Genomic DNA, 19,262 nt, shown 5'->3' with positions numbered 1-19,262 from the left:
CCGGCATACATCCGAGGTTGTTTTTGAAAAAAATGGCCGAGGAGCTCCGAATGTATCATGTAATGTTATCAATGTATTCTTAAAAAGGTCAAATATCCACCTACTGTTGTATAAGTTCTTTCGGTCTAATTTATAACACCAATACTTTTATTGTATTTTTTCTGTAATTTTGATATCATAGAGTAAAATAATGACAACATAAGTGTTTTCAGATGCATTCCCAGGAAAACTAATTTTGGTGTAAAACATGAGCGAGTCCTTTTAAGATGTTAAAGTTGATTTTACACTCAAAATGGTCCAGAAATGATCGAATAATTCTCCGATTCTCCATTTCAAACAAGCTGTCTTTGAGATGCATAAAGCACATGTAAATAACATTAACTGAAGTAATTTGAAACCTGATATCGTCCGTGGAAATGCTATATCCTCAGGAAACTCATCAGTTGTACAAGACGGATATTACTTTGACAGGCGAATGATATTTGTTATTAGCAGTAATTATGTTTTCAAAGAAGAACATTAAAAATTCATGTTAATACAATTCCACGTACACATGTACTGAAATCGCGCAAGATGCATACTTTAGAAAAATATATTTCATTACAGTTTCTTTAAATATTGCTCAAGTCCATTTATTTTATAGTTTCTTTGTGCAGTAAAAGACAAGGACTTAAAGAAGATATGAGAATAGATTGTTTGTCAATACCAGAGCTGATATGAATAAGAAGGACCGGGTGAACTTGCATTGGATTTACTTGAGACCAACAATTTGACCAAATTTCACCAGGATAGTGCCGAAGACTTCCCCTCTAGGGTTTAAAACTATTTTGTTGTATGATTTGATCTAAAGCGAAGTGACTCGGTATCAATTTTGATCGAGAAAAAAGACTCGACTGAGCAGATCGAACCTAGAGACAACAAAAGCGCCGCGGAGCTTACACCAACGCATGTCTTTTCAAGTTGAACAACAGCAACAGTTGGCCTCCAGTACCAAGTTTATTTTGAATACCAACAGTTCTTAAGGCCAGAGTTGTAGCATGTGAACTTTGTTCTAGGCAACCTGTATCAAGTTCATTTTGGATATCTTGATCAGTTTTTTGAGTTATGGCCAACGTTAAAGAAAGCACACGGCTGACACCTATCTCCCAGCACATCTAACTCATCAAAATGCGGCGTCCATAGACATATATCATGGTGTAAACGAGGGTTTTCTCTTAAAATGTTAAATAATGACGATGTTTTTCGCCACAGGTGACCAAGTATTCAATACATATGCTAATGATATATGTTTGCTAGTCTATCAGTCAATCAAGGGTCATAACTGACATTAATTAAAACCTTAGTTACTGCCGTTGATTCACATATGAGCACATTGGCACACTGGTAACATATGTACCAAGTTTCAGAAGTTTTGAAGTAAAGGGTTATGACCAAGTATTTGCACAATCACTACGTCACCATGGCAATGACATCAACTTGCCTTCTGTACTTTGAAAACTGACGTGGTTGTCAGCAGGTTAGCGCAGTGGTTAATGTATTCACTTCCCAATTAGGGCGATCTGGGTTTGATTCCCAGCCTGGGCGCATGTGAGTTTAATTAGTAGATAAAGTGGGTTTTCTCCGGGCACTCCGGTTTCCCCTAAAACACAAGACCACACTCTCACGCAATATCGTGCCAACGAGAGTGACTTAGTACAAATTATCTTAACTTTCTTCAGAATCGTTGTAAAATATATAACGTTTAAACTAAAACCGCCACCGACAACCTTAAAATTTCAACCAAGCACTTAAAAGCTCATGAGACCTAAAAACAACACTAGTTTGCAATGTTTTTATAATTCTATTATATTGTATAAAATATAGGTAATAAATCCATTGTGGTAAATACGAGATTCATACACATGTAAAAATGGCAAAGAAGGCTTGCTATGGAAAGACAAATGCTTGGCAGAAGACCAATGGCCAATGCATGCTTAATTAAAGGCAGTCATTTTAATGAAATTCGAGTTGTATCTTGAAATTATCTTAGCATCATATATTTTATACTGCTAGTTCATGTGAAACTTAATCAATTAAAGTTTTTTAAAAAATGAGGAAATCGAAAAAAACAAAAAAACTTGTTGCACCATGTGGCGTCCCTACAAATTTAGAGTATTTGAAGATACAACTAAAGATTATGTATTGAAATAGGGCCCAGGGCTCCATTCTGTAAGGACATGGGGGCCCAGGGCTCCATTCTGTACGGACATGGGGGCTCAGGGCTCATAAAACAGTATCTTAATTGAAGAACTACACTTAAACACATTTCCCAAAATACTACGAAGGGAAAAAGTGGTTTTATGCATGGACAAAGGTTATTCACTGTTTACAGAAAAATGTCAATGATTTAACATGCATACATTACAAATATAGTCTACTATCAATTAAATGGTATTTAAAATACACATCTGTTAAAATCTACATTATGGTACTGGTATACTAAATTGAATACCATAATACATAATACAAGAAAGATAGCCAGTGCAAGAATGTCATTTTGGCAAAATTTAAGTGAAATTGTTTGTCTTAGATCAGGTGCATAGCTGACTGTACGCTAAATCTCAGATGGGAAATGAAATTTTGACAGGTTAAAGATTTTGTCCTACCAAAAACCCCAAATTTGGAATACCCCCTCAAACATCTACCTCCAAGACATCTGCCTAATTTCAAATTGGCCCTAGCTACGCGCCTGTAGACAATATTGTGTTGTTCATTGGTTGATAACAAGAACGTACACTAAAAGTATGAAACTGTAGAAGACTATACAAATTACAAAAAGACACTGGTTTTAATTTCCAAGTTTCTATCGTGCAGTGTTAGCAAATGGGGAAGACAAATCATACACAATTGCTGAAATGCTGAAAACAAGATGTGAATTAAAGTATAAATTACAAACAAAATAAAAAAATCAGCATAAATTGCACAAGAATATGAAGCTGTTTTTTTTATAAAAAATACAACTTTATACCAATTCAAAACTGAAAAAAAGGAATCTATAATGTGCATGTATTTCACACTAACCTTCAACAATGTCTTCAAAAATGATTTATTTTTACAAAGGTCAAAGCAACAAAAAGAGCACCCGTATCCAGCTTTAACCATTTTGCTTAAGATTGCTAACAGAAATTGGAGCATTGCTTATTTGATCAGTGAGGTCATACACAGTAGGAAACAAACAAACATTACTATATCTGCATTATATTCCCCTCCTCCTTTTAACATCTAAAATCAAATAATTATAAAACGATATGGTTAAAATAATATTGCACATGATACAAGTATTAAATACAAGAGAGTTATATATAGACACTTTGAAAAATGAAATCAGAGTATCTAAATACCATATACAGGCCATTGAGTCAACCTAGCAAAATACAACAAAAAATACATTTGGTCAAAAGGTTTTAAAGAGACTAGACACAAGATTGTCCAAAATTCCGCAAAAACATTATTTCCTCATTACAAGCCTAGAATTGTCAATTCGAGCAAGAAGAAGGCTGATAATACATCATTTTACATGATTAAAATAATAAATGCATCAATCATGTCACTGTCTCATCTGTGTTTTTCTTTCTTAAAAATAGCGCAAAATGGTTTCCCATTATATCTGTTTATGAGTACAAATAAATATGCCCATGCTATTTTTAAACTTAATGGAATTTACGTGGTAGACATTTATCCAGGTAAATTTCGAAAAGGAAAACTGCACAAAAACTGCAAAGATCCATGTGGTATAAGCGATGTCGTACATCTGTAATTAAGATTCAATGCGTTGTACACAATGATGTCAATTTTATGTAAATGTTGACAATTTTCCATTTTTCTTGCAATTGTATCATCTGGTGTCTAGTCCCTTTAACAGTGTTAAAAACTGTAAATATCAAAGGTAAAACTCAGTTTCCAACCCAAGAAATCTACCTAGTGCCATACATGTAGTTATGATAATATCATGAAAACAGAAGTTTGAAAAAGTTGACAGAAACATATAAATTACGAAGGCACTACCTATTCTAATCACAAACTTCATGAAATTATAAAGTCACATAACAATTGAAATTCACACTATCTGAATCAATTGATCCCACTTCCAGTTACAACACCCAACAGTGGATTAAGGTAAGCCATCCATCCTTAATACAAAAAAACTGCTACTGGTAAAGTTGCAAAATGTTAAGTTTGAATATTTTACAAATTTTCACCAAAAGCTTTTATTGATATCCTAAGGTTTTATGTTATTTAAGAAACAAATTAAGCAAAATAAAATTGCTTTATAATCATAGCAAAATTGTGCTTTGTTACCTCCCTTGAATATATCGTATCATAATTGTTGCGTCATTATGATGTCATTCAAAAATGTAATTCATGCAAAAATTATATAATGGTTAATCAACATAAATTAAACAAAGAAATAATCTCGATGTTAATATCTAATAAAATATATATTTGCATCCTAATGATGGATGGCTTATCATAAATGCAATGACACATCTCTGCATCCTTATAATGGATGACATACCTTTATAGACATAACAGGACAGACTAAATGCAGCCTTATAATATCCACATGACATGTACATTGTAAATAAATCGGTACAAGAACTTAATCTAAAGTATTATTACACAAATTAATTGTTCATAATATTGCCAATACGATATATATATACTGACTTATTTATAACATGGAATATTGGGTACAAACTGATTTAGACAACACTTAAAATACCTTAAACCTTACTCAACTTACTGTCATAAATTTCGCGATACCACAAAACTTTAGGTTATCACACAACCCTGACGAATTGAGCCGTATCACACAAGGTATGGGTAAAATCGACTATAACAAATTCATAATGACCTAACAAATATCTCCTCCGCTACTCCTTTTATCAAATTTCATAATGACTGTACGTAATTATATCCTCTGCTACTCCTTTCATCAAATGTTCGACACCGAAACCCCAGTTTCATCCACAGTTTGAACCTCTCCTGTCTTTTCATTGGTGCGTTTACGTAACTCCGACCCGTTACCACTGCTCAAACCCTTCTTGAACCTAGCAGCGAGGCTTCCCAGCACAATGTCGTCAACGCTTTTGCCCCTCGCCTTATCCAATTCGGTCTTTATGACAATCTCACTGGAGACGTACGCCTCTCGTCGAATCTGCTTCTTCACCTTCGCTGGGACGTCAGGGATCGCGTATGCCACAAGGCTTGTCAGCACAACCACTAAATTCTGAACACGGGAGAAAGAATATATTAAAAAAAAATTCTAAAAATAATTACAATTTGAAAGATTTTTAAATTTTAAGAAAATTCTACAACATTATATAAGAATATCTTTAGCCAGTCATGTTATACAAGATAACTGTTTGTTTCAAAGTATGATTGATATGAGCAGCTAAGATTATAAATGTAATCTGCTTTTGGAAGCATGCAATGCCTAGGGTTTTAGCCAAGTTTTATTAATAATTCGGACTATGAATTTGAAAGAACATGTTATTAAACTTTTTTTGTTTAAAAGACGGTGCGACACACTTCCATTACTTATTAGCTAAAGTGCAAATTCATAACATAGATTTATAATGTACAAATTACATGTATAGTCAAAACTCGCTGGCTCAATATCCAAGGGTCCAGCCAAAATTGTTTGAGCTTCATAATCAAGCCAAGCGGGAATACTAACAAAGAGTAGAGCAATAACGGTCTTATATATCCAGTTCGAACAAACGATGAAATCTAGCAAAGAGATATTGAGCCAAAGGATTTCGACTGTACTAAGCCAGTACAATATACATGGGTTAGTCATTCACATAGAAGTACACTTACTTCAAAGAGGATGACAAAAGCGAATCTAGCTGCAAGGACGTGCCAGTGTTTATCGGAATACTCGTACTGGTTCAGTTGCCCTGCGTCGTCAACATGACCTGGAGGGTAGCGGAAATCCTTGTACCTGTGAAGCAATAAAATAAATATACTCATCAATTAAGTACACAAGCTTTAACTAAACATGTTTTTTTCTTAAAGTATACTTGATACAATAATGTGAGTTTTGGATGACTTCTGACTCCATATTTAGGTTTCATTTGAAAGTGTGTGCAGAGTAGAAAAAGAAATATGTAAAAATTTATACTGAAAGTATGGCACCAAAGGCTTTTAGCACTATAAGTTGGTGTACTGACCAGCACATGTCAGCGCCCGACACATATTTGTCCGGTTCAAAGTGTGACGTGTTGAACTGTGACAGTGACCACCTGGTGTAGCCGATCATGGACTTGTCCTCGCTGTACCCATACACATACACCAACCGTGGGATGAAGTCCGACGTCAACGCTATGATAAATGCCTGGTAGGGGGAGAAGTCAACATTTTAATCAAGCTTGTCAGACCTGTACCCATACACATTCACCAGCCGTGGGATAATTAAGTCAGACGTCAATGCTATGATGAATGCCTGGTAAGGGGAGAAGTCAATATTTTAATCAAGCTTGTCAGACCTGTACGCATAAACATTCACCAGCTGCGGGATAATTAAGTCCGACGTCAACGTTATGATAAATGCCTGGTTGGGGAGAAGTAAATATTCTAACCAAGGTCATCTGTATGCATACACATTCACCAGCGGGATAATTAAGTCCAACGTCAACGCTATGATAAATGCCTGGTTGGGGAGAAGTAAATATTCTAACCAAGGTCATATGTATGCATACACATTCACCAGCGGGATAATTAAGTCCGACGTCAACGCTATGATAAATGCCTGGTTGGGGAGAAGTAAATATTCTAACCAAGGTCATATGTATGCATACACATTCACCAGCGGGATAATTAAGTCCAACGTCAACGCTATGATAAATGCATGGTTGGGGAGAAGTAAATATTCTAACCAAGGTCATATGTATGCATACACATTCACCAGCGGGATAATTAAGTCCAACGTCAACGCTATGATAAATGCCTGGTTGGGGAGAAGTAAATATTCTAACCAAGGTCATCTGTATGCATACACATTCACCAGCGGGATAATTAAGTCCAACGTCAACGCTATGATAAATGCCTGGTGGGGGAAGAAGTAAATATTTTAATCAAGGTCGTCTGGACGCATACACATTCAACAGCCAAATTTTTATTATGCTTTCTGAATGTTTCTTAAAATAAACCTGTATGATATAATTAATATCCTAACAGTCTTGTCAAGCCATAATACAGCAAAATGCGCTTGGGCAGACCTTTATAATCTCTTAAACAACAATAGGACATAGGTAATCATTTAAATATAAACAGGAACAATTACTCACATTGGAGACTATGGCTAGCCGGGATATCGAGTACAGAATCTCGTACCAGATACCTGCAATACAGAGCAATGGTTTAACAAAATTACTAAAAACATCATACAAAATTACCAAAACAAACATCAATTAACATATTTCACTTCAAAATTAAAATCATAATAAACAAGTGTTCAATTTAAACATCTTCATGCCAAAGATAACATAAACAATTTTATCAATGTTTCTTTGAAAGTCAGACAAGTTAATACAATACACTAAAAAATTGCAAATTGAAAATGCTGTTTCACAATATTTACACTTATGAACTACCGTCCAAATTTTCTAATATTAAAGCTACACTCTCAAAGATTGAACGTTTTGACAACTTTTTAATTTCTTGTCTTGGAACAAGCCAATATTTGTGAAAATCCATCAACCAGTTATATAAGACTGCTGATAAAAAATTAGATCGCAGATTTTCATATTTAAGTTCAAAAATTGATGTTTTATGCGTTTTTCTTAAACCGTGAGTAACAGTTTAAGCCATAAAACATTAGTTTTGGAACAGAAATATGAAAATCTGTGATCTAATCTTTTGTCAGCAATCTTATATCATTGGTTTGCAGATATTTACGCAAAAATTTGCTCTTTCCAAGACAAAAAATAAAAAAGTTGTAAAAATGGTATATCTGTGAGAGTGCAGCTTTAACAATGGGCGGATTGTTTAGATCTTTGATAAAGATATCAACATTGTTAACATCATCATTGTTAACATTTAAATCTGTATTGCTCTGGGAATTTAATGGATAAACTTATGATCTACAGATAAAAAAAAAATGAGACAACATTTACAGATTAAGCTGTGCTTGTTTTAATCAAATATATAAGCACATCATATCTTATTTCCCCTTTTAAAGTTAACAACCATGCCGCTAATCATAGTTGATAACTTTAACAAAATTCTGAACAATCGGCCCATTGCTACTTTCTATTCTATAAGCGAGGCTAACCTATATCTGAAGCCCTCTCAGCGAGAGGCCTGCGCAGATCGGTGGAGAACTTGAGAGCATCTGCTCGAATTTCAATGATGTTGTTTAACAAGCAACAAAGGGGACCCAGGGGGAATGCAGCCACAAATATGGTGAGGAAACCAAACTGTAGCACTGAAAATAAACAGAAGAAGTTGAAACAAGTCTTTAATGCAAGATGTTGTTCGAAGATCTTAGTCCATTTTAATTGTAATTTGAAATTACCTTAGTGTCATAGTTTCATTATTTTGTTACTTATACAAATAGTTCATATTTATTTTTTGGTTAATTATTTTTCATACGTCACCTGTTCAACTTGCAAAAAATAATTTATTTAAAATCACTTACTAATAAAAATTACATAAACATGTGCAGATTTTTATTTCCTTTCCAAATATGTAATCTTCATTGGGTCTTAAACCAATAATAAACAAGTAATCAGTGTTTATACAACACAAGGGTCATATAAAGTCAGATGGCTTATCAGTTATTGGAAAATGCCCAGATATTCAAGGTATCATATCTAACTGGGTCTCAGAATGAGATGGGCTAAGCGAATTGAACTTTATTATTTATGATAAATGAACACAAAGTTGAGAAATATTAAAGAAGCCAGTATATTACCATTTGTGACGTCTATACAGATTTATGATAATTAAGTTCATTTTGAAGCCAAATATTTGACAGGTTCCTTTAAAAAATGTTTATTTGAATGTTGAAGTACATGTACATCTAACTTTAAATTGTAACACTACTAAATCAGGAATGTGATTGACCTGGCCGTTAGAAGAGCTGAAACCATTTTGGTGATGAGTTTTAGCCAGACCTTCAGTCCCAAAAAGGGGTCAAAAGAGGACCCTCCTGCAGAAGCAGAACTGACTTTATAGAAGCCTTTTTGAGGGCTCTCCTGACTTCAAATTTGAATCCAACTGGAGTGTCTATCCTAACAAAAAATAAAGTATCAACCAAAATCTTCCTCTTTTTTTTTTTATTAGTTTTTTTTTGTCCCTAGAGCCATAAGATCCGTGGAAATCCATGAATCTGCAGGCAAATCACTAGGCAAATCACATGCCTGTATTTTAATAACTCATATCTGTTGTATAACTTCTAACCCACCCATTTCTAGGTACTTATGATAGAGCGAGGTGTGTTCTCAACTGCTACATATATCTCATATCTGTTGTATAACTTCTAACCCACCCATTTCTAGGTACTTATGATAGAGCAGGTGTGTTCTCAACTGCTACATATATCTTATATCTGTTGTATAACTTCTAACCCACCCATTTCTAGGTACTTATGATAGAGCGAGGTGTGTTCTCAACTGCTAAATATATCTCACATCTGTTGTATAACATCTACCCACCCATTTCTAGGTACTTGTGATATAGCGAGGTGTGTTCTCAACTGCTAAATATATCTTATATCTGTTGTATAACATCTACCCACCCATTTCCAGGTATTTGTGATAGAGCGAGGTGTGTTCTCAACTGCTAAATATATCTCATATCTGTTGTATAACATCTACCCACCCATTTCCAGGTATTTGTGATAGAGCGAGGTGTGTTCTCAACTGCTAAATATATCTTATATCTGTTGTATAACATCTACCCACCCATTTCTAGGTACGCATGATAGAGCGAGGTGTGTTCTCAACTGCTAAATATATCTTATATCTGTTGTATAACATCTACCCACCCATTTCTAGGTACGCATGATAGAGCGAGGTGTGTTCTCAACTGCTAAATATATCTTATATCTGTTGTATAACATCTACCAACCCATTTCCAGGTATTCGTGATAGAGCGAGGTGTGTTCGGCCAGCTGGTAATCTTTCTCCCAGGCGGACATACGTGCCTTCTTTTCATCTGTCTCCTTCATAATCTTCTTACGGTACATACGCTTCAGGAACTTGATGGTCTTTCTGAAATATCAGGACAGTCATCGAAATCAGAAATTTTTGAAGAAGAAGACTGAATTCATGTTCTAATGCTTGGCATTGATATTTATTAACAATCCGTGCCATATGAAATTGAAATCCAGAATTTGAACAAGTCTGTATAAATAAATAATTTGTGTTGAAGTTGGACTTCTTTAATTATCACAACAAGTCTGTAGAGCACTTGACCATTTCAGGGCTTGCAGGTTTGTGCTAATTTCAATAACTGTCAGGCAAGCACACTCTTTACATTTAAAAAATTGTACCATTTTTTCAGATTTTCATATTCTTTACATTGCAAAAAACAAAACAAAAAACATTGTACTCATATATGACTTATCGTAGGCAAAAATTGTATCCTTGTAATTCACAACCAGTCAGGTAAAACATGTTAAAATATTAAGAAAATTGTGTATTACTAACCATATAAATTAACAAAAATATCAATTATTTGGACACATGCAGTTAAGATATATTTATTAGGGACTATGTTGAGGTGACATAAAATAACAGTCTATGATGACAACATACATGTAGCATTCCTACACATGATAATAAATAATCATTCCAAGGCCTGAGTCAGGATTTGACCTACATTTTAAGCTGATAGAATAGCTTATGTGACTATAATTTAAGTTTTAAGTTATCATTATTATATATCAAAATACAGCCGAAAAATATCAACGATTACTCCAAATGCTTTATAGATAAATTTGTTTCAGCTTTATTGTTAAGACACATAAATGCCGACATGAATCACTTTTCAGTCCGTTTCCTCAATAGAAAACAGTACTGATGTCCCTTTTAGTTTATACCAATTTTTGTTCAGCTTGATTGTTAAGAAAGCTCACAGCTTATCTTAAACACTCTGGAGTCCTGTTACTGGGTCATTCTCACCAGTATAGTGTCCATGTGAGAGGCAACCAGAACATTCCTCGACTGGGGATCGAACCTGGAACCACTGCAGACGCTCTCCCTTATCTTAAACACGCTCCAGTCTGCTTACTGGGTCAAACTCACCAGTACTGTGTTTCCAAGTGAGAGGCCACAAGAACGTTCCCCAACTAGGGGTTTACCCGGGAGGCGGACACTCTACCTCTGGGTCATCCTGACATGTCACATTTGAGAGGCAATGAGAATATACCCCTCAAACCCACAACCTCTTCAGTGAGGGGCGAACACCTGCACCACTAGATATCTCTCTCCCCTACATTTCTACTATCTCGTTACAAACTTAGGTGACTTACGGCAGAACAATTTCAAGGAGATTATTCTGAATGATCTGTTTTCCAGCCATGATAATAGCCAGCTGTAGACACAGCTCAATCAGGCATCCTCCTGCGCCGCACTGCAACGAAATACACCAAAAGATGCAATACTAGTGTACTATATAAAGTGGCAATCTATTAACTGTATGACCTGTCTGTTACGGCATATCTTTTGTGTGGATCGGTTTCAGTCTCTGAAAAGGGCCAGTGATTCATTTTCATTTGAATATGTCCCATTTGACTTGAATTTTTCTTAACAATGTGTCCTATGCAATAAACTGAGAGTCCCAGTTATAGTTTTATGCACAAGATGCTAGTGCATATGTTTAAGATTAAAATATCCCAAAGGGCCATATTCAATATCCAACATATTATCCACCAGATATAACTTATGTTTACTGAGTTTTGATTGGACTGTAAATATAACTGGCCAATAGACTGAATGAAATCACTGAGGCATATCTAAGCAACAGGAAAAGAATAAAATTAAATACTACCCCTCAACCAGTATTCAATATTGATCTTATCCTTATCCTTAGACATGGCTCAGTGATTCCATTTGGCCTATTGGTCAGCTTGATATACAGGCAAACAAAACACTTAGTCTCTAATTTTAAATTCAAGTTGGATCTAGGTTGCTTATTAAATATGGCCCCTAGACATTGAGTATAGGACTTGGGATGCAGATAAAAATGAATCACTGTTGTTTGGGGATTATTTTGGGATGCAATTAATATTTATACTATACAAAACTACATCCCGACCATCATGTTAGTGTGATATACAATATACATGCTACATCGAGGGTGCCTGTCCAGACTTACGGCAGAATGAGTTCTTGCAGATTGTTTTTGATAATCTGCTTTCCAGCCATGATAATAGCAAGCTGAATACACAGCTCAATTAAGCACCCTCCTGCACCACACTGTAATGTTACACACGTGTTTTGAAGCACTGTTCACAACATAATGTTAAAATTAACATTAAAAACAAAAAGCTAACTATTCAGGGCTCTCACTAGGCTGAAAATTTTGGGAGAAGTGACTTCTCCCTTCAGGCAATTTAGGGAGAAGTGGGGAGACTTTAGGGAGAAGTGATACTTTTTATCGGCGAAGTCAATGTCGCTTTGAAGATACATATGGGCGAAGTCTGGGAATTTTAGGCGACCACTTCGCCCAAGTCGCCCCCCTCGCGAGAGCCCTGCTATTTATAAAGCCTTGAAATATTTAAATGTAGCTTACACAGCTTTATTAAGCACACTTAAGGACCACACTAAATAACACATTAATGTTTTTGTCTCTTGAAGCAATGTAAATAATACATGTTAAAAAAAAGAAAATGACTTTTACCCCCTAATGCCAAATGCTTTTCAAAAATGTACAGTAAAGTACATGCATCCCTGGAAGCAGTGTTATTAACATATGTTTAAATGTTTAAAAGCTTTTAACTTTTTTCCACCCAAAAGGTACCGGTAAACCATTTCCAAAAGCCAGTGGTATTTCGTACATTTTTCAACACCACCACAGAATTCATATCTCTTGAAGCAGTGTTAATAACACAGAAGTTAAAACATCTTAAAATCTTTTAACTATCTCCAACCAAGAAGCAAACCATCTCCAAAAGCCAGTGGCAATTTGATCAAGTACATTTCTCAACTAAACCACAGTATACATCTCTCTTTTAGCAGCAATCATAACATATCTTCAAACGAAATACTTTATACAGAATTTATCCTGAAAAATATTCATTCCAAAACCTTTTTCTGCCATGAAAGATAATGATATCAAATTTCATCACTTCTTTGAGCCAGTCATGGGGTGTAACCCAGTAAATACTTGAACAATATCATTTTTAAATCAAGGCTCATATCCTAACAAAGCCAACTATGATGCCAACAGCAAAAGAACAACAGCAGAAGATATGCGTATTAGCTATGTACATGTATCAAATTTTCCCAAGAGCTTACCATTTCCAAAAGCATTTAAACACAGTAATGTTTTTTGTAAAACATATCAATTTCATATTTGATATTGTACTGGTGATATTTTAATACTTCCACATAAAATTACTACCAACAAATACATTAATTTTTTCATTTATCTATTTAATGAACTAATATTTTTTATAAGCATATATAAAATACCTGCTTTAAAAATCTATTAAGGTTAAAAGACACTATATCTCAATTACATTTATTTATTCACTTAGGGACGTAAGTTTTGAAACAAAAGAAATCACATACCTCTTCCTGTCGGGCACCAAACGCCATGTTGTACATCCCTGGTCTGCCAACAAGTCTGAAATAATGTGACAAAGGACATTAAATTAGGCCAAATTTTATCCTGAACAACTTCATTTAAACAGGTGTAAGGATAATGCCTCAAACATGATGCATACATAAGCAAAACGCACAGTGACCCACTGACAATTATATGTTGCAAAATAAAAAATAAAAATTGTAAACTAGAACACTTTCACATTGTGAAATTTGGTGATATGAAATTGGAATTCCAAAATTATTTACCTTTCTTGTTATTTATATTACTAAAACCTATACACCATTCCGTACACTTTAATATTGGTGAAACATCTGCAACTCGTAGGTACCTTTTTCATTCAGACACTATTTCTGATTTTATAAACAACCAATTGACACTCTTTTTTACCACACACCTGGTACTAAAGCACTAGCATACTTGAAAATTTACCTGTTTCCCTGAAAACCCCAGGACCAAGCTTAATTTTGACTAAGTCTCTGTATTTTCCTAGCCACAAGCATGAATTTAAAAAAATCCCAGACATTGGTATTTGCCTGTGTCCCAGTTTGAATATAATTCTCCTGAACAAGTGACATGACCTTTCTTTCTTACCTGCCCTTGAAGAAAGCGATGTAGATGATGGAAGAGTAGTAGTTGACAAACTGGAGTGAGAACAGCTTGATGTTGATGCTGTTATCGTAAAGACTCTGGGTCCGCAGGCACTCAAAGTCTGTCAGCCAAACCGCCACACGTGAGTAGATCTGCAACCAACACATATTGGATTGACATGAATGCCTATCAGTCATAGCCACAATACTACTCAAACTTTATATAAAGCAATTCTATTTCTTTTTCAAGGTACAAGAAATAACAATCTGTATTTAGGAGATGGCTATATTCTAACAAGAAACATAAGCTCAATGAGCTATTTTCCAAAGGTATTCCCTTTCTTAAAAGTGTCAATTTTATACGTTAGTAATAGCAACAGCACCCTAAACCCAAGTTATCAAAATTATATATGCATGTGTTCTTCAGCTCAAGTATATTATTTCAATCACGAGGGAAGTGTGGGACTTTATGGTAATGGCCATTTTTCGAAGGAAAGAATTTGAAGTCTCCATAACTCAATCATTAGCAAACATCAGCAGCTAGTCTTCAACCAGCAGTTAAATCCAAATGTTTACAAAAAAGCTGTGCAGTCAAACCCTATTGGGTTGAACTCCCAGGGACCGGCGAAAATACCTCGAGCCTCGGAAAAATCAAGCCAAGCTGGAATGCTTACATTCAGTAAAATGAAATCAGTCCATAACATCCAGTTCGAGTCAACAAGGAATTCGAGGCAAGCGAGTTAGAGTCAACAGGGTTCAACTGTTGTTGATTTACATTTCACTAGATTTCTAATTCCTTATCTTGCCAAAATTAAACACTCACAAAATATAACAAATTCTACAGTAATTCTTACTAACATACCATGTTCAGAATGATAATGAGAATCAGGTTAATACACGCTGCTGTGATGGTGGTGATGATGCTGGCATTCTCCGTTATAAGGTGCTGAGTCTCTGCGAGCGTCCCATTAGTTTGCTCTTTAGACTCAAGCAGCTGTAGGGCAGCCAGCGTTGACACACGGTACGCTATCACTCCCACTACACCTCCTATAGCAATCGCCATCTACAGGAAAAATATACAGGATATTCCATGAGGTTAATTTTGACAGCTAATTTATTAGGTTTCCATTAAAGCAAACACGTGTCTGCAATAATTGCCCCTCTATATTCCCTTTGACTTTTACCTGTAAAATTGGGAATATTTGAGCTGTTTTCACAATATTTGGCTGAATATGCCTGAATATACTACAATACTGTTTTTTATACCATTTATCCTGTATTTGTAGGCTATTATAACTTCAACAACAATTAGATTCAGGTTTTCAAACAGAACTTCTTCAATAATAATTAAAAATAAAATATGTGTTACATTTGGGAAAAAACATACTTTTTGGTTTGGGGAACATAAATGAATATATAAAATTCACTGAAAACACAACCCTGCTCACCCAAATTTACCAAAGAGGTAAGATTCCAGCCTCACCAGGGTATATTCTCTTGGCTTCTCAATATCGATACTGGTGCACATTTCCTCTCCGGAATTGGACTCAAGTAATAGTTAGATGACATGAATAAAAATCTTAATGATTAAGAATAGCCAGAATGAGCATAGTGAATGAGCCCTTCTTATTCATTAAGAAATTATTTCAGGTCGTCTGACTTAGAAAACAACCTCATTTGCTAATAAATTGACAGCACAAAATCTGACGCAGGGACTGTTTATCTGATGAGTGGCAGTGGGCGGACCTTTAAACACCACCGAGAGTTGAAATCCTTAGTGATTAAGGCTAGTACTTAATGATTGCTTATCTGCATTAAATGTAGCTTGTATTCTAAAAGTGATTTCATATCACCTTCCAGCTGTCATCATAACTGAGCTAGATTAAAACAGACTAAACTTATCTCTACTCACAGTGAAAAGCATGAACCCATATGAGAGCATGAAGATGGGTAACCGTCTCCTGAAGAAGGGCAGGTGGGGCTCCTTCATGCCGGTTATTGGGTTCACCTTCATACGCGGGTAGTTGGCTAACCTGGCCAGGTACTCAGGCCGCGGCGGCTCCTGTCAAGGGGGAAGAAATAAACTGAACATTAGTATATGTATTCATACACAGGCAGTTGGCTTACCTAGCCAGGTAATCGGGCTGTGGTGGCCCCTGTCAAAAGGAAGGTCTAAACATTAGTATTTGTATTCATACACAAGCAGTTGACCAGGCGAGCACGGTACCCTGCAGCTCCTGTCAGAGGGAGGAGCAAGGGCTAAAGCAATATGTCTCCCTCTGCATAGCATGGGTGTGGAAATGTTTCCTCAATTGATGTGATGCTGAACCACCCTAGTATAAATATTCATAAGTTGTACAGCCATGGACAGATTCACTTATCCAATGATAACTCTTGACAAACAAATGCACATGGACTTGGACTCAATACTATATTTTTTGTGATACAAATAAGGCAATTATTGACGGAGGTGAAAATATTAAATGTCATATAAATTACAAAGTAAAGCGGCTACATCAGAAAGCCACTTAATAGGAAAACTAGTAATGGTGTTCTACCCAAGAAATATATGTAGACTCAAGCCAGATTCATTTAAGTATATATTTGTATAGGCTATCAAGCTACAATCACATGGGATTACGGCCTGAAGGTACAACGACCTAAAATATTTTTTTGTAACTTGGTGATAATCTAAATCAAGAAATATTTATCCCACCTCTTCCTTGACAAACTCAACAAGGTCCCAGTTGTACTGGATAACAGACTGCTTCCTCTTCCAGAACTCCAGGAACAGTGTACCTGTATGTAGAAATACGAGCAAAGGTTGGTGGGGAGGTAACAGGAGTTTGAATATAACATGTCAATTAATGAAAGGTTTAGGGGTTCAATAAGAATCCTAACTTTTGTTGTTTTTTTAACAAGTCCATGATGTTATGCCCATAACATTCAAATCGGTAATGGTTGTACAATGACTTCCAAAGTAATTGATTGAACCACACCAAATTGAGGTTATTTCTGTTATAAAAGGGCGATAAATCATAAGTGAGGCGAGCAATATGACTGGTTATGGAACTTATCCGAGGTATTATATCAAAACACATCATGACAAAATTTTGATTTGACAAAATCTTTTAAAAATTTGACGGGAGAAGACCAATTTTAGGTCATTTCTATAATTAAAGAGTTGTAACTGTTGAGTGACTTAAGCCATATAGTTTGTTAACAAACTTGTCCCAGATATTATGCTTATACAAATTCTGATCAAATTAAATGATATTTTAAAGAAGGCTTTTAAACTTATTTATTTGCCCGCCCTTTCCTCCTTGGTAAAAAATCTCTCTTAGGATTTTTAAGAAATTCAATAAATATTTTCATTTTTCTTCATCTACAGAATCTGTATTTAATTAAAAATTGGAAAATATCATGAGTTTTTGGGGACAATGAACACTTTTTGGCAAGGGGAAACAGCCTATTGAAGACAGTAAATTGCACCAAAAAATCACTGCCAAGAAATAGCATAAATCTCCAGCCCCTATTCACATCTTACCCCATAGGGCCATAAATATGGCAAAGAACACTGTGGCGTTGTTATCAAACATGCGGGAGTACGTGGAGTCTCCGCATGAGGCATTCAGCTTCCAGTAGCCACACTTGTAGTCACACAGCGGGCACATTGTCATGTTTAGGGAGGGATCACAAATCTCCTTGCTGAAACAGACAGACATACCACCTATTCATTGTTCAGTAATTTTTTATGATATTTTAAAAACATCCACTACATTATACTTTGTTTCAAATGGGGAAGGTCACAATTTTAACATTAGCATTGTCAAACTAGTTTAACCTAAAAACATATTCAAGTTTGAAACCAAGCCAGTTTGCTTTAATATCATAACATAAACCAGTACTATTTTTTTACCCATTAAACTCTAACATGTACACATGCACAATTAACAGCCATTACTTTACATGTTTTGTATTAATCAGGCATGAATAAATTGGCAGACAAAAAGTTTTGCCGACCTTTGCCTACCTATAGTGGCGCTTAACAAAGTCTCTTAATAAATGTGAAAACATTCCTATCTCGAGCAGTCTTGATATCGTAAGACAAAAGCTTTTTATTAATTTATCCTTATTTCTGTTTTTAAAATTGTGATGAAAGCCAATAGTGACTGAGTGGATATGAGTACTGATAATTTTGAGATGCCATTAGAAAGATGAAAATTGAACCCACAACTTTATGCATGAGAAGCAGACCCCTATAACCAATTCACCACTCTTATCAATGTTTTCTGCAATAAAACCTGAGTCCAAAATGGTTTGATAGAGTTAAACCCTTTTCAAGAACAGGTAGGGTAGGTAGGCTTTTTTTATTTTTCTATTAGGCTTTATGTGAAAATGTTATTGTCATCATTGGAGAATTGTGTTAAGGTAATACTCTGTATAAATCTTTAAAGGTTTTAATCCACATATTAAAAAGACACATTTTTTTGCATTTTTTTTTACCAACTGACTATAAAAATGGTACGGTTGATGCCTATTTCGTAGGTAGGGTTGGGTAACCTGAACTAAATGTTTTGTTTTTTTAGGCCTTAGCAAATCAGCATACCTTACCTCATTGGTAAACCCTTAGAGCTCTTTGCTTACCTTGGGTAGCTGTCGTCCATGTAGATGATGCCGTACAGGAAGATGGCGAGGCCGAGAATTGATGGCGGAATGAGGAACTGGGTGTAGAAACCAAGCCAGGCGAAGTACATGGCTATCTGGGAACCGTAGTAGTTCCTGAAATATACCGAGTAGATAACACTTATGATATAGTGATATTAAACAATGATGTATTAATTGATCTTTATA

At 35.3% G+C, this 19,262-nt stretch overlaps 1 protein-coding gene across 7 annotated transcripts in view; it reads right to left on the bottom strand.

Annotated features, from left to right (window-relative positions):
• Positions 1-1,816: 1,816 nt before the first annotated feature.
• Positions 1,817-19,262, bottom strand: part of LOC128238392 (anoctamin-1-like) — a 49,353-nt gene continuing 31,907 nt past the window's right edge. For 6 of the 7 annotated variants that reach the window (XM_052954273.1, XM_052954276.1, XM_052954278.1 and 3 more), the window contains 14 exons: positions 19,056-19,190; positions 17,956-18,116; positions 17,125-17,207; positions 16,321-16,470; positions 15,271-15,471; positions 14,413-14,561; positions 13,785-13,839; positions 11,522-11,622; positions 10,117-10,259; positions 8,318-8,470; positions 7,332-7,384; positions 6,216-6,379; positions 5,863-5,986; positions 1,817-5,269 (listed from right to left, as the gene is read on the bottom strand). In XM_052954273.1, coding sequence (XP_052810233.1) covers positions 4,976-5,269; positions 5,863-5,986; positions 6,216-6,379; positions 7,332-7,384; positions 8,318-8,470; positions 10,117-10,259; positions 11,522-11,622; positions 13,785-13,839; positions 14,413-14,561; positions 15,271-15,471; positions 16,321-16,470; positions 17,125-17,207; positions 17,956-18,116; positions 19,056-19,190 — 1,966 coding nt within the window. In that variant the 3' untranslated portion in view covers positions 1,817-4,975. Of the gene's footprint in view, positions 5,270-5,862; positions 5,987-6,215; positions 6,380-7,331; positions 7,385-8,317; positions 8,471-10,116; positions 10,260-11,521; positions 11,623-12,366; positions 12,468-13,784; positions 13,840-14,412; positions 14,562-15,270; positions 15,472-16,320; positions 16,471-17,124; positions 17,208-17,955; positions 18,117-19,055; positions 19,191-19,262 lie in introns of all 7 variants that reach the window. The other variant, XM_052954275.1, reaches the window with a different exon arrangement.

Source organism: Mya arenaria, chromosome 6 (assembly GCF_026914265.1).
Source record: "Mya arenaria isolate MELC-2E11 chromosome 6, ASM2691426v1".
NCBI lineage: Eukaryota > Metazoa > Mollusca > Bivalvia > Myida > Myidae > Mya > Mya arenaria.
The sequence above is the reverse complement of the archived record's forward strand: the minus strand, read 5'-3'. Positions and strand labels throughout refer to the sequence as shown.